The sequence below is a fragment of the Salmo salar genome, chromosome ssa13, assembly GCF_905237065.1.
Source record: "Salmo salar chromosome ssa13, Ssal_v3.1, whole genome shotgun sequence".
NCBI classification, from domain to species: Eukaryota; Metazoa; Chordata; class Actinopteri; order Salmoniformes; family Salmonidae; genus Salmo; species Salmo salar.
This window is the reverse complement of record NC_059454.1, coordinates 44,374,509-44,388,941: the sequence shown is the minus strand read 5'-3', so window position 1 is coordinate 44,388,941 and position 14,433 is coordinate 44,374,509. Positions and strand designations below refer to the sequence as shown.

The window sequence follows — 14,433 nt, the reverse complement described above, 5'->3', positions numbered from 1 at the left end:
ACAAAGAGGAACTTGGGAAAATTACAACTGGCCCAAAACACTGCAGCACGGCTGGCCCTTTAATGTACACGTAGAGCTAACATTAATAATATGCATGTCAATCTCTCCTGACTCAAAGTAGAGGAGAGATTGACTTCATCTCTACTTGTTTTTGTAAAAAGTATTGACATGTTGAATGCACCAAGCTGTCTGTTTAAACTACTAGCACACAGCTCGTACACTTATGCATACCCCACACGACATGCCACCAGAGGTCCCTTCACAGTCCCCAAGTCCAGAACAGACTATGGGAGGCGCACAGTACTACATAGAGCCATGGCTACATGGAACTCTATTCCACATCAAGTAACTCACGCAAGTAATAAAATCAGATTTAAAAATCTTATGACAATATACCTTATGGAACAGCGAGGACTGTGAAGAGTCACACACACAAGCACAAACACACACATTTTTATTTGTTTTATTTTATTTCACTTTATACATACAAACATACATAACATGCACACTATACACACACATACACAGTTGTGGCCGGTGGGCACACACTTAATGTATTGTGAAATCTGTTGTAAAATGTATTTGAATGTTTAAAATGTTTATTATAATGTATACTACTGCCTTAATTTGTGCTGAATAAGAGGAAGAGTAGCTGCTGCCTTGGGGAGGGACTCATTGGATCACGTGGTGAAGCATCGTGCGTCGTTTCCATGGAGTTGTTTTTGCACGCTTGATGCTGATTGGTCAAAGGAACTACGGCTGTTGAAAAAACTAGCGCAACGATTGGCTTATGGCGTTTCTGGTTTAACCAATGAAAATACTTGCTTTTTACAAACTGGAGCATGTTCAGGAAGTTTTGAGCTTGTCTTCTTCTCATGCCTCTTTTGTGTTGAAAACAGAGGAAAGTCTGGGATATATTCATTATTTTGTTCGAAAACATTTTGTGAAGCAAGTAAACAATTCCCTATTTTGAAGTGTGCATGTGAGTACAGTCAGATTTTCTCTCTTGTCACGGTCAGATACCCAGAGAGCAAGCTGCCCTTACTCTCAGTAGCTCGCTTGAAGCTAGCAGTAACAGTACCGTTTAAATTGTTCAAAGTTTTGTGGTGTTTCCTAAGGGATCCGAATATTTCAGTGGGTTATTTGCTTTATAAGACAGCTATTAAGCGAGTCATTAAACAAGTTAACTAGCTAACTGTAGCAAAGCAATTAAGCAATGTGTTTGCTGTTTTCGTCTCTAAAAAGCATATGCTCTTGCCAACTGTGTTAGCTAGCATGCTGAATTATGTTAACTAACATTTGGTTCAGTGTTTGTTTTTTACAGAATTCTGTTGAACCTCTCTGACTGAGCGAAGATGGATTCCTCTCCGATTCTGCGTCAGCATAGTCGGAACAAAATCCTGAACAACCATTCAAGGTAGGTCTACAGAGTATGAACAACTAACGAGACAATTGTGCTTTATGTTGGTGGTCGCCACTCCCTAATGATGCATGGCCACTGTTTATCATGTACTGTTGATACGTAAACCTGAATTAAACACACTGTATACACTGCCTGGAAAGTATATATATGTCTGTCTACATTGACTGTCAATCTTCAGTCCAAACAGAATGAAGATCAACAGAATGACAGCAGACCCCAAACCAGGTTCTAAACACCCGTCTGCACCCCACCCTTGCAAACACCCCTCTGTACCCCACGGCCACCATTCCAAACGAGGGACTGAGAACAAAGTCCCAGCAGCAACCTCAGACAAAGACCCTAAGCCCCCTGTAAGACCACTGGGCATCAGCAGGCTGCCAGTGCTTGCTAAATCCCTGCCCCTTCAGACGCCCTCTGACTTCACCCAGTCACACAAGAGATGGGAGGAGAACTCTCTAGCGGTAAGAACTATAGATTCTAAATACACAACCCAATTATATTTATATGGTAAACCCATCGCTTCAAATTAAATATATCGCTGATTCTGGTCCCATATTAAGCCTAATTTCTGCATTAAAAAGCATGTGCGATGGGGAGTCAACATTGAAAGTGTTTCTTAACCAGGAACAGCCCTAACTTTGTTGAGAAACTGGCCCTGAATGTGTATCTTACTAGCATTGCTGTCAGTGCTAAGGGATGTCATTTATATTTTTTGTCCTTATCTCTTTTCCTAAAGGGTAAAGCAAAGAGGAAGAAGCCGAACACCAAGCCTGTACCTTTCAACTTCACACATCCCAGAGCCAACCGAATGGGGGCCAAGAACCAGAGGAGGCCGCTGGTTGCTCAAACCACCCAACCTGAAAATACTTTTAGCGCTGCTGCCAGCCCTAAAACAAGACCCACAACGACAGCTAAACTACCCAGTTCCGTCCCACAAACTCATAACAAGGCCCGAACAAAGTCAACAGTAGAACTTGCTGCTCGACTCCCAACACTCGCACAACACTTGGCGGCCAGAAAAGAAGGTCCAGGGCTAGCATGCATCTTGTCACATCACGATGGAGAAGAATGGAAGACTCATTTGCCCCAGGCTACCAGTGCTGCCACCTCCATGTCTTTGTCTCAACGTCAGAAACCAAAGGCACAGTCTTCTTCAGACAATCCATTTCACGGCTCTGGATCGGGACAGCTTGGTCTTTCCAGACCTCCCATTTCATTTGGTCCTGGCTCAGGTCTTTCGTCCACTGCTTTCTCATTTAGCAGTGACTCCTCCACTACCTCAGCCAAGCCCACTGCCCTCAGTACGGAAGCCTGCAGGGGCCATTTGGACACACTCAGCATCAAAGATCTTTCCGAGCCTGGCCAGTTACTAAGTAGCACCGCTGGTGAGTTCAGAGCACATCATATAGCTGCAGTGTCATGGTGTTTGTTTTCTCTCTCTCTCTCTCTCTCTCTCTCTCTCTCTCTCTCTCTCTCTCTCTCTCTCTCTCTCTCTCTCTCTCTCTCTCTCTCTCTCTCGTCTCTAGATTTTCTATGTTTTCGTCATCTTTAGATTTATATTTAGTTTTTGAAATTGTGTTCCATTGTCCTTTGTGTGTGTTCCAGGGCGTGTGGAGGCCTTCTCCTCTGACCCCTTTGCCCTACGTAGTATCCTGCAGAATATCGGAGTCAATGCTGCTGGGGCTTCTATGTCTAGCCGTCCCTCTACAAAAGCCTATAACAACATGGTGAGTTGACCTATGGTTCCTTTACACAGCAGACCTGGTACTCTATTAGATTTAGAGACACAGGAGGGGAGCGCTTCTTTGGTTTATATACTGAACAAAAATATAAACGCAACAAAATCAAAATTTTTCCATATGCACAAAAACCTTCTCAAATTTTGTGCACAAATTTGTTTACCTCCCTGTTAGTGAACATTTCTCCCTTGCCATGATAGTCCATCCAACTGACAGGTGTGGCATTTCAAGAAGCTGATTAAACAGCATGATTATTACACAGGTGCACCTTGTGCTGGGGACAATAAAAGGGAACTCTAAAAGGGAGAGTTTGGGCTACCATTACCTGTCTGTAATGTTTAGCCTTAGGATACTTATCGTTAGCAGTCCTTATAGCATAGGCATGTTCAGACACCCTGTCCTTGAGCCTTCTCTTAGTATGTCCTATGTAAAAGCACCCACGTGGCCACTCCAGCTTGTACACCACATAGGTAGTGTTGCAGTTGACAAATGATTGAACTTTAGGTTCCAGGTCCACAAGTGTCCCTGAATGTATTTATTTTTTTTACAATGTGATTGTAGTTACCACGTGGGAAGTTGCCTCTAGGCTTGGGGAGCCAACTTGGTTTAGTTACTGGGATGAGTTTGCTGCACACCAACTTAGTTTCTCAATTCTCATTGAGGGAATTGACAGAGTTTAGAATACAGTCAAACGGAAACTAACTTTTTGGATCTTAAAATCTCACTCCACACCACCATTTGCAGGAAAAGTATGGACCACAATACTATCCTTGGGGAGGGTAAGTTTTCACCCCGCTAGTCTAAGAACACTCCCTTCGGACAATTTCAAAGGCTCTCTGGAAAGAGAAAGTTTTCTCAAACACACTCAGACCTCAACCCCAAAACAATCTATTTTGTGACCCGCCACAGCCAGGAGGCAGCCAGGGACATCATCAAACGCAATTGGAGCATAACTGAAAGTGATCCTACTCTGTGTGACGTGTTCACTGAACCCCCAGCATTCTCTTGCAGAAGGGCCCCTACCCTCAAGGATAAGTTGGTGCACAGCGACCTCACGCCAGTAACTAAGCCAAGTTGGCTTCCCAACCCCAGAGGGAACTTCCCATGTGGTAACTACATTCACTGCCATCACATTGTAAAAACAAATACATTCAGGGACACTTGTGGACCTGGAACCTATAAAGTAAAATAATTTGTCAACTGCAACACTACCTATGTGGTGTACAGGCTGGAGTGGCCACGTGGGTGCTTTTACATAGGACATACTAAGAGAAGGCTCAAGGACAGGGTGTCTGAGCATGCCTATGCTATAAGGACTGCTAACGACAAGTATCCTATGGCTAAACATTACAAAAAATTCTAAAAAATTAAAAACGGAAAAGTGGTGCGTGCATATGCATTCACCCCCTTTGCTATGAAGCCCCTAAATAGGATCTGGTGCAACCAATTACCTTCAGAAGTCACATAATTAGTTAGATTGCACACAGGTGGACTTTATTTAAGTGTCACATGATCTGTCACATGATCTCAGTATATATACGCTTGTTCTAAAAGGCCCCAGAGTCTGCAACACCACTAAGCAAGGGGCACCACCAAGCAAGCGGCACCATGAAGACCAAGGAGCTCTCCAAAAAGGTCAGGGACAAAGTTGTGGAGAAGTACAGATCAGGGTTGGGTTATATCAAAAAATCTGAAACTGTGAACATCCCACAGAGCACCATTAAATCCATTATTAAAAAATGGAAAGAATATGGCACCACAACAAACCTGCCAAGAGTGGGCCGCCCACTAAAACAAACAGACCAGGCATGGAGGGCATTAATCAGAGTCAACAAAGAGACCAAGGATAACCCTGAAGGAGCTGCAAAGCTCCACAGCGGAGATTGGAGTATCTGTCCATAGGACCACTTTAAGCCGTACACTCCACAGAGCTGGGCTTTACGGAAGAGTGGCCAGAAAAAAGCCATTGCTTAAAGAAAAAAAAATAAGTCAACATTTAGTGTTTGCCAAAAGGCATGTGGGAGACTCCCCAAACATATGGAAGAAGGTACTCTGGTCAGATGAGACTAAAATTGAGCTTTTTGGCCATCAAGGAAAACGCTATGTCCGGCACAAACCCAACACGTCATCACCCCGAGAATACCATCCCCACAGTGAAGCGTGGTGGCAGCATCATGCTGAGGGGATAATTTTCATCGGCAGGGACTGGGAAACTGGTCAGAATTGAAGGAATGATAGAGGGCACTAAATACATGGCAATCCTTGAGGGAAACCTGTTTGTCTTCCAGAGATTTGAGACTGGGACGAAGGTTCACCTTCCAGCAGGACAATGATCCTAAGCATACTGCTAAAGCAACACTCGAGTGGTTTAAGGGGAAACATTTAAATGTCTTGGAATGGCCTAGTCAAAGCCCAGACCTCAATCAAAATGAGAATCTGTGGTATGACTTAAAGATTGCTGTACACCAGTGGAACCCATCCAACTTGAAGGAGCTGAAGCAGTTTTGTCTTTAAGAATGGGCAAAAATCCCAGTGGCTAGATGTGCCAAGCTTATAGAGACATACCCCAAGAGACTTGCAGCTGTAATTGCTGGAAAAGGTGGCTCTACAAAGTATTGACTTCAGGGGTGAATAGTTATGCACGCTCAAGTTCTGTTTTTTTGTTTTGTTTGTTTCACAAGAAAATAATATTTTCTTCATCTTCAAAGCGGTAGGCATGTTGTGTAAATCAAATGATACAAACTCCCCAAAAATGTATTTTGATTCCAGGTTGTAAGGAGACAAAATAGGAAAAAATGCCAAGGAGGTCAATACTTTTCGCAAGCCACTGTATTATTCTCCCTTCCTGTAAGAGATATGTGGTTTATACATTTTTGTTTTCCAATCTTACTTAAGTTTAGTAGCAAGAGCTCGTGTACACAGTTTATTTTCCTTTTATGATATTGCATTTCTTTTGTGGTGTTCAATTCTCCTTTATGCCATGTTTATCTTTATCTTGAATGTTTTTTATCCTCCATTTTTTTATATATTTTTTGCTTTATCAACTACATATGGTAATGAATTGAGTCACTTCCTGTGAGAGTTGGGATATACAACAGTTTGTCCACCACTATTCTTTGTCACCATGATGAAGGCTGTTGTAGCTGCAAGGCATCGGTGGGTTTTATTCTTACCATATATTAGGCTTATTTTTCCACTACATGAGAGTTCCTTGATTACTTCTGGAAGTTTGTTTGCACAAAGGCTGTTCCGGCATTTACTATCTGGCATAAACTTATTTTCTTTCTATTAGATTGTTGCCTGGCGCAATGGAACCAATAGAATAGCCATAGTAATCAAACACTCAACATATTTGAAAGAAAACAAATACCAATTGAAGTGAACCCAGATCTGCAGAGTACTTATTGACTGATGATCTTTCTGAGTTTGTGTGTCCAATATCAGTCTGTGAACTAACTTGAAGTGATCTTTCCTCTGCAGCCCCAGAGAGTGTCCATCATGAAGAGTCAACAGAAGACTGCACCCTCTGCAGGTCAGTGGTAGTAGTACTGGACATTTCCTAGCTGCATATAATGGTCTATGTACTGCTGATATAAACTCAGCAACAACAAAAAAAAGTCCCTTTTTCAGGACCCTGTCTTTCAAAAGATAATTCGTAAAAATCCAAATAACTTCACAGATCTTCATTGTAAAGGGATTAAACACTGTTTCCCATGCTTGTTCAATGAACCATAAACAATTCATGAACATGCACCTGTGGAACGGTCGTTAAGACACAAACAGCTTACAGACGGTAGGCAATTAAGGTCACAGTTATGAAAACTTAGGACACTAAAGAGGCAATTCTACTGACTATGAAAAACACTTGCATGCTGCAAGGAGGCATGAGGACTACAAATGTGGCCAGGGCAATAAATTGCAATGTCTGTACTGTGAGACGCCTAAGACAGCGCTACAGGGAGACAGGATGGACAGCTGATCGTCCTCGCAGTGGCAGACCACATGTAACAACACCTGCACAGGATCGGTACATCCGAACATCACACCTGCGGGACAGGTACAGGATGGCAACAACAACTGCACGAGTTACACCAGGAACACATAATCCCTCTATCAGTGCTCAGACTGTCCGCAATAGGCTGAGAGAGGCTGGACTGAGGGCTTGTAGGCCTGTTGTAATGCAGGTCCCCACCAGACCTCAACCTCAACAGCGTCGCCTATGGGCACAAACCCATCATTGCTGGATCAGACAGGACTGGCAAAAATTGTCTGTGACCTGTTGGATCGGAGGGTGAGGGCTAGGGCCATTCCCCCCAGAAATGTCTGGGAACTTGCAGGTGCCTTGGTGGAAGAGTAGGGTAACATCTCACAGCAAGAACAGGCAAATATGGTGCCGTCCATGAGGAGGAAATGCACTGCAGTACTTAATGCAGCAGGTGGCCACACCAGATACTGACTGTTGGTTTTGATTTTGACCCCCCCCCCTTTGTTCAGGGGCACATTATTCAATTTCTGTTTGTCACATGTCTGTGGAACTTGTTCAGTTTGTCTCAGTTGTAGAATCTTATGTTCATACAAATATTTACACATGTTAACTTTGCTGAAAATAAACGCAAGTTGACAGTGAGAGGACGTGTCTTTTTTTGCTATGTTTAGCATTGACATTGAAGGCTATTTCCGTGTGGAAATGTTGCATGTAGCACCCCTTTAAAAACAGAATTTGCACTGAGCTGTTTGATTAGCCAGCCTATTCAAACTCCTACTCCAGCTCAATCTAAGGGCCTAGGATAGGCTAGCAAGTCTGTAACCTTGTATGTGCTTGAATTGTTTATAGGTCCCGTAAGATCTGTTCAGTTCTCCCCTGAGCCTTCAGCCCTCAACAGCATCCTTCAGAATGAAGGGGTCACCTACCCTTTGCAGCCCCAGAGAGTGTCCGTCATGAAGAGTCACCAGAAGACTGCAGCCTCGGCAGGTCCGTGGTAGTACTACTTGGAATTGTTCCATCTTTGAGCACGTTTTGAAGAACAAAGCTTAGAAATGCCTGCAATAGCTTACTACTGCTTCATTATCATGATGCAAAAATATTAATTGTAAAGAAGCTTTCTAGCTTCAACCAGTGCTAAAAAAAAAATGAAAAAAAGTTTGTAACCTTGTATGTGCTTTTGTTCCAGGTCCAGGACGGAGTGTCCCGTTCACCCCAGACCCCACGGCCCTGAGCAGCATCCTGCAGAATGAAGGGGTGATGGCTGGGGGAATGCTGGGGGCCACACCACAACGCACCTCTGTCTGCCCCTCTGGCAGGGGAACCTCTATCTACACTGTGAGTTAATGTTTGGACCGATACATTTATTTATTAAAATGTATGATTTGATGATGCATATAAAGCCGCTCCAGCCAGGGTGAAAACAACTTTATATGCATTTCAATTAAGATTTAAAAGTCATTGCCGTAGTACTGCCTCATGTCCCTTTTTCTCATGTCATGTCTCCTTAGTGCTGCATGAAACAGGCAGCCACAGTTTACTGATGAGTATAGAGAGGCTTTAGGAATATAAACAGAATATTCACTGTGGTGCTTTACCTTTCCAGGCTCAGAGAGTACCTGTCACAAAGAGTTGCACTGAAGCATCTGGAGGACCTCTGGGTAAGTTATACTGAACAAAAATATAAACGCAACATTTAACAATTTCAAAGATTTTACTCAGTTACAGTTCATAGAAGGAAATCGGTCAATTGAAATAAATTCAGTAGGCCCTAATCTATGGATTTCACATGACTGGGTTGGGGTGCAGCCATGGGTGGGCCTGGGAGGGCATAGGCCCACCCGCTTAGTTGGATGTACTGCCAAATTCTTAAAAATGACGTCGGAGGCGTCTTTTGGTTAAGTTCTCTGGCAACAGCTCTGTTGGACATTCCTGTAGTCAGCATGCCAATTGCACGCTCCCTCAACTAGAGACATCTGTGGCACATTTTAGAGCGGCCTTTTATTGTCTCCAGGACAAGGTTCACCTGTGTAATGATCTTGCTGTTTAATCAGCTTCTTGATATGCCACGCCTGTCAGGTGGATGGATTATCTTGGCAAATGAGAAATGCTCGCTAACAGGGATGTAAACAATTTTGTGCACAGAATTTGAGATAAAGATGCTTTTTGTGCATATGGAACATTTCTGGGATCTTTTATTTCAGCTCATGAAAAATGGGACCAACACTACCTGTTGCGTTTTATATTTTTGTTCAGTATAGTTACAGTGCATTGGGAAAGCATTCAGACCTTTTCCACATTTTGTTACGTTACAGCCTTTTCCTCATCAATCTACACACAATATCCCGTAATGACAAAGCAAAAACGATTTATACATTTTTGCAAATGTATTAAATAAAAAACAGATGTCTTATTTACATAAGTATTCAGACCCTTTCCTCTGAGACTTGAAATTGAGCACATGTGCATCCTGTTTCCATTGATCATTTTTGAGATGTTTCTACAATTTGATTGGAGTCCACCTGTGGTAAATTCAAATGACTGGAAATTATTTGGAAAAGCACACACCTGTCTATGTAAGGTCCCACAGTCAACAGTGCATGTCAGAGCAAAAACCAAGCCATGAGGTCGAAGGAATTGTCCGTAGAGCTCCGAGACAGGATTGTGTCGAGGCACAGATCTGGGAAGGGTACCAAAACATTTTCTGCAGCATTGAAGAAGGTCCCCAAGAACACAGTGGCCTCCATTATTCTTAAATGGAACCATTTATGGTCACTCTGACAGAGCTCCCGATTTCCTCTGTGGAGATGGGAGAACCTTTCAGAAGAACAACCATCTCTGCAGCACTCCACCAGTCAGGCCTTTATGGTAGAGTGGCCAGACGGAAGCCACTCCTCAGTAAAAGGCACATGACAGCCTCCTTGGAGTTTGCCAAAAGGCTCCTAAAGGACTCTGACCATGAGAAAAAATATTATCTTTGGTCTGAATGCTGAACGTCACGTTCGGCGGAAACCTGGCACCATCCCCACTGTGAAGCATGGTGGTGGCAACATCATGCTGTGGGGATGTTTTTCAGTGGCAGGGACTGGGAGACTAGTCAGGATCAAGGGAAAGATGAACAGAGAAAAGTAAAGAGATCCTTGATGAAAACCTGCTCCAGAGTGCTCAGGACTTCAGACTGGGGCAGAGGTTCACCTTCCAACAGGACAACAACCCTAAGCACACAGCCAAGATAACGCAGGAGTGGCTTCAGGGCAAGTCTCTGAATGTTCTTGAGTGGCCCAGCCAGAGCCCGGACTTGCACCCGATCAAACATTTCTGGAGACTTAAATAGCTGTGCAGCATCGCTCCCCATACAACCTAACAGAGTATGAGATGATCTGCAGAGAAGAATTGGAGAAACTCCCCAAATACAGGTGTGCCAAGCCTGTAAGCGGCATACACAAGACTGTAATCGCTGGCAAAGGTGCTTCAACAAAGCACTGAGTAAATGGTCTAAATACTTTAGTTTTCTACAAACTGTTTTGCTTTGTCATTATGGGGTATTGATAAGGAAAACTGTTTTATCAATTTTAGAATAAGGCTGTAAAGTAATAAAACGTGGAAAAAGTGAAGGGGTCTGAATACTTCCCGAATGCACTGTATATGCTACCGTTTCTATCGCCAGATATTCACCGGTTTGCCCCTCTCCTCTTGGGTCTGTATTACTCAGGGGTCAGGGGCCTTGAGGGAAAAATGTATTTGCTACGACTGTAATATGTGGTTGTCTTACCCAGCTATCTTAAGAGGAACGCACCAAATTGTAAGTCGCTCTGGATAAGAACGTATGCTAAATGAGAAAAAATGTAAATGTTCTGTCTATCTTATAACTTGATCTGAGCCCAATACTACATACCTGGTTTGAGGAGTTAGAGAGGTATCTTTGGTCAACTGGTACCATCAAAGTGGCTCACCTTTTAGCCAGGTACATTTCTATGGAAACGAATCCTTAAGAACTAACTTGCACCAGGGCAGGCTAACTACTTTTATCCTGAATGAAATGTGAGCTGTGAGTTGAGGACCAATGAAATCCGATTCCCTCCCTATCTCAAAGATTGCTTCATTATCCCCTTCATTTAAGGAAGACGACTGCTTTGAGTATTCTCTTTTTTGTGTGTGTAAAATGTTAAAATACCTATCACATTTAGTAATGACAGAATGCATTTGAATCTTCACGCACAGTAAAACTTTTATATGACTTAAGTTACAAGCCTGCTAGAGTTGGTGGTCCTCTGAGGGGTATCCTATAAAGCCAGTCAGATCTACTGAGGGTTTTCTAAAGCTAACCAGCTTCAGTTCGTTTCACATTCCAGCTCAGGCTGCCGCTGACTCTCGCAGGCTTGTAATTGCTCGTGCACGTGGCTAGTCGACGTCGCACGTGGCTAGTCGAACGCCAAACTCTTTGAGGCAATGCTGAAACGTCAATCCATGGGCGAGTCAGTGTCACATTTTAATTTGTGCCGAACTCAAAAGAAAAGAAAATGTATCATGCAAATTCAGCAGGCTATGGTGTGAAATAGAATTGTTCTTGTGCCATCTTCATTGTATTACTTATCGTTAATGCTGTCTTTGGGGGTGCTTATCAATGCACAAGCATCTTTTTCCCCCCCCACTCCTATCGATATTTGTATTACATTGCGTGAAGTTTTTAAATGGATTCTGTTATGTGTAATGTGATATATTTTAACATTTTTTTTTGCACACAAAAAAACATTTGAGTAATAAAATATTGAATAATTCATCTTCCTCAAATGAAGAAGGGGATGATGACTCAATCTTTGCAACAGGGAGTGAATCTGATTGGTCTTCAATTTGTGTTTGTCATCTCATTCAGGGTAAGTAGAATTAGTTAGCCAGCCCCAGAGCAGGTTAGCTCTGAAGGATTCGTTTCCATAGACATGTACCTGGCTAAAACGTTAGCCACTTTCGTATGACCTATTATTTTATTTATTTGTTTAATCCTGATTTGAACTCTGAGTTGACCACAGTTACCTTGCTAACTCCTCAAACCTGCTTCGTAGGATACCCCTCTGCTCTGTCTTTGTGTTATGAAGTAGTCTGCCACTGCCACTGTCCGTCTGTCAATATGATCTATCTGTCTGTCCCTCTCGTCAGTGATGCCAGTCGGCCAGAAGTGGACACCCCAGCGGGTCCCTGACACCAGGCATCAGCCCATGTCCATGGTAAGTATGTTACAGCACACTTTCACTCATATGTCCATGGTCTGTATGTAGAGTTTTTTTTTTGATTTTGAACTGACAACAGTAAAGTGGCATCTTCTCAGCATATGTTGCCCATGGTGGAATCAAACTGACAACCCTAATATTGCCAGCACCATAGATGCTCTAAGTCACTGAGCCATCTTCTTTCAGGGGAGGCACCTGTCTGCGCACCGGACCCCCTACGCATGCTCTCCTAGACTCTGGGGCCTCCAGGGCCACAACCGAGATCTGGAGACACACAAGGAGGTGAGGATGAAGGCTTACTAATGGAATATATATATCCTACACCACATGACTGAATTAGGTTGCTAACGTCTATTTCATAGTGTTGAGTCAGTTAAGTCATTGAGTGCGTGTTTGTGGCAGGAGGTTGTTCAGAGATTATTCATGGAGACGGACCAAGAGGATGAAGATCGGATAGACAACAGGGAGCTGGTCGAAGACCCTGCTGAGACCCGAGCAGACAAGGACCAGGAGGAGGAGGAAGAGCAAAATAACAAGGGAAGAGGACCTCAGACCTTCTTTCAAGCCCCACACAGGGAATCTGTAATTTTCTTCTCAACAGGGAAGAAGCTGCTCAGAGCAGCTCCAGCACAAGAACAGGAGAGCCCTGTGGCTGGATTTCTGGAGCGAGGTGGGCCCTTGGAGAGAAGTGGGCCACTGGAGAAGTGTTGGCCTGAGGCCAGAGCTTCAGCACAGGGGACTGTCCTCGAGCTCCTGCTCCATCCAGTCAGACCCTCGTCTGGACCAGAAACTCTATCCAGGGTTGCTACTGCAGCCATAGCATCAGGCTTGACCAGGCTAGCCAAACCCTCAGCCTTTGTCCCCCTGAGTCATCCCAGAGGTAGGACTGCTGAGACAATTTACCTTTTGATACTACTTGTAGCTGGGCTGACTCAGTAGATTAGGCAGGATCCATTGATAGATCAACATTTGATGGTTCTTATCCCATTGATGCAAAAAGTGCTTAATAAATACATTTGATTGACTGACCTCGGTGCTCTGAATGTCTAACCAGTAACCTGTGTCGTTGCAGGTAGTATCATCATCCCAAAGAGCGGTGCTCTGAGTTCTGCTGCAGCCTTGCTCCGCCTGCGCCTCCCCCCTCTGCAGGAGCTACGTCTGGATGAGGAGGTGGCTACCTACACCACCACCTCCCCAGCCCCTCCCTGCTCCTCCATTGCCACCTCCTCCTGGCCTGTGCAGACCCGCTGTGGAAACCCTGTGGCAGCAGCCCTGTATCTGCAGGACTACACTGTGAGTTTGGTATCATCGTTTAATTTACATATTAGTCCTACAGGCATTTAGCCCATCTATAGCATCGGTTTCGAAGATTCCTCCCAGTAGTCGAGTGATGAACAAGACTTGGTAGGATGGCATCGTGAGACTTTCCTACCTATTGATGAGGATTTATGTTCATTGTCCAATAATCAGAAGAGCATCATTGATCATTTTGTGATAGTTAAAAGTAAGTTGAAACTCTTTTCCTGTTCTTCCTTTTCTTTCTCCCCTTCAGAGTTTTCGGTCAATCATCTTGGACCCCTCGTCTGCTCTTTCCTCCCCCTGCTCCTCTCCTCTACAGGAGAGATGATGGCTGTTGCACTGAGAATGTTTCTCTTCTTTTTTTTGTCTGGTCTAGTTTACTGGTAAGACACTGTAAAAATGACGGATTGTTAAGCAAAGACTTGAAGGAGTGTATGTATGTACAGGTAACTGCCAAAATAAAGGAAACACCAACATAATGTGTACATTGGCATACTGTAGATTCTACAAGTGTCTGGAACTCTGTTAGAAGGTTGCAACACCATTCTTCCACGAGAAGTTCTGTCATTTAGTATTTTGTTTTTGATGCTGGTGGAAAACGCAGTCTCAGATGCCACTCCAGAAGCTCCTGTAAGTTTTCAATTGTGGTGAGATCTGATGACTGAGATGGCGTATGGTTTACAGGCTCAACAAACCATTCAGTGACCACTCGTGCTCTGTGGATGGGGGCATTGTCATCCTATGGGGGCATAGCCATGGTAGCCA

The 14,433-nt window shown here is 43.8% G+C and overlaps 1 protein-coding gene across 3 annotated transcripts; it reads left to right on the top strand.

Moving 5' to 3' along the window:
* Positions 1-806: 806 nt before the first annotated feature.
* LOC106566995 (uncharacterized) lies at positions 807-14,153 on the top strand. Of its 3 annotated transcripts, none has more exons than XM_014135730.2 (14): positions 807-982; positions 1,309-1,417; positions 1,602-1,884; positions 2,160-2,808; positions 3,029-3,150; positions 6,643-6,694; positions 7,997-8,134; positions 8,334-8,482; positions 8,751-8,805; positions 12,299-12,366; positions 12,556-12,651; positions 12,772-13,249; positions 13,442-13,662; positions 13,922-14,153. In XM_014135730.2, the coding sequence occupies exons 2-14, from the start codon at positions 1,356-1,358 to the stop codon at positions 13,994-13,996; spliced, it is 2,448 nt and encodes an 815-aa protein (XP_013991205.1). In that variant the 5' UTR covers positions 807-982; positions 1,309-1,355; the 3' UTR covers positions 13,997-14,153. The 3 variants fall into 3 exon arrangements, with proteins under 3 accessions (XP_013991205.1, XP_045549263.1, XP_045549262.1); XM_045693307.1 differs by having other exon boundaries at positions 816-982; positions 1,611-1,884; XM_045693306.1 differs by having other exon boundaries at positions 817-982; positions 1,325-1,417.
* Positions 14,154-14,433: the final 280 nt, after the last annotated feature.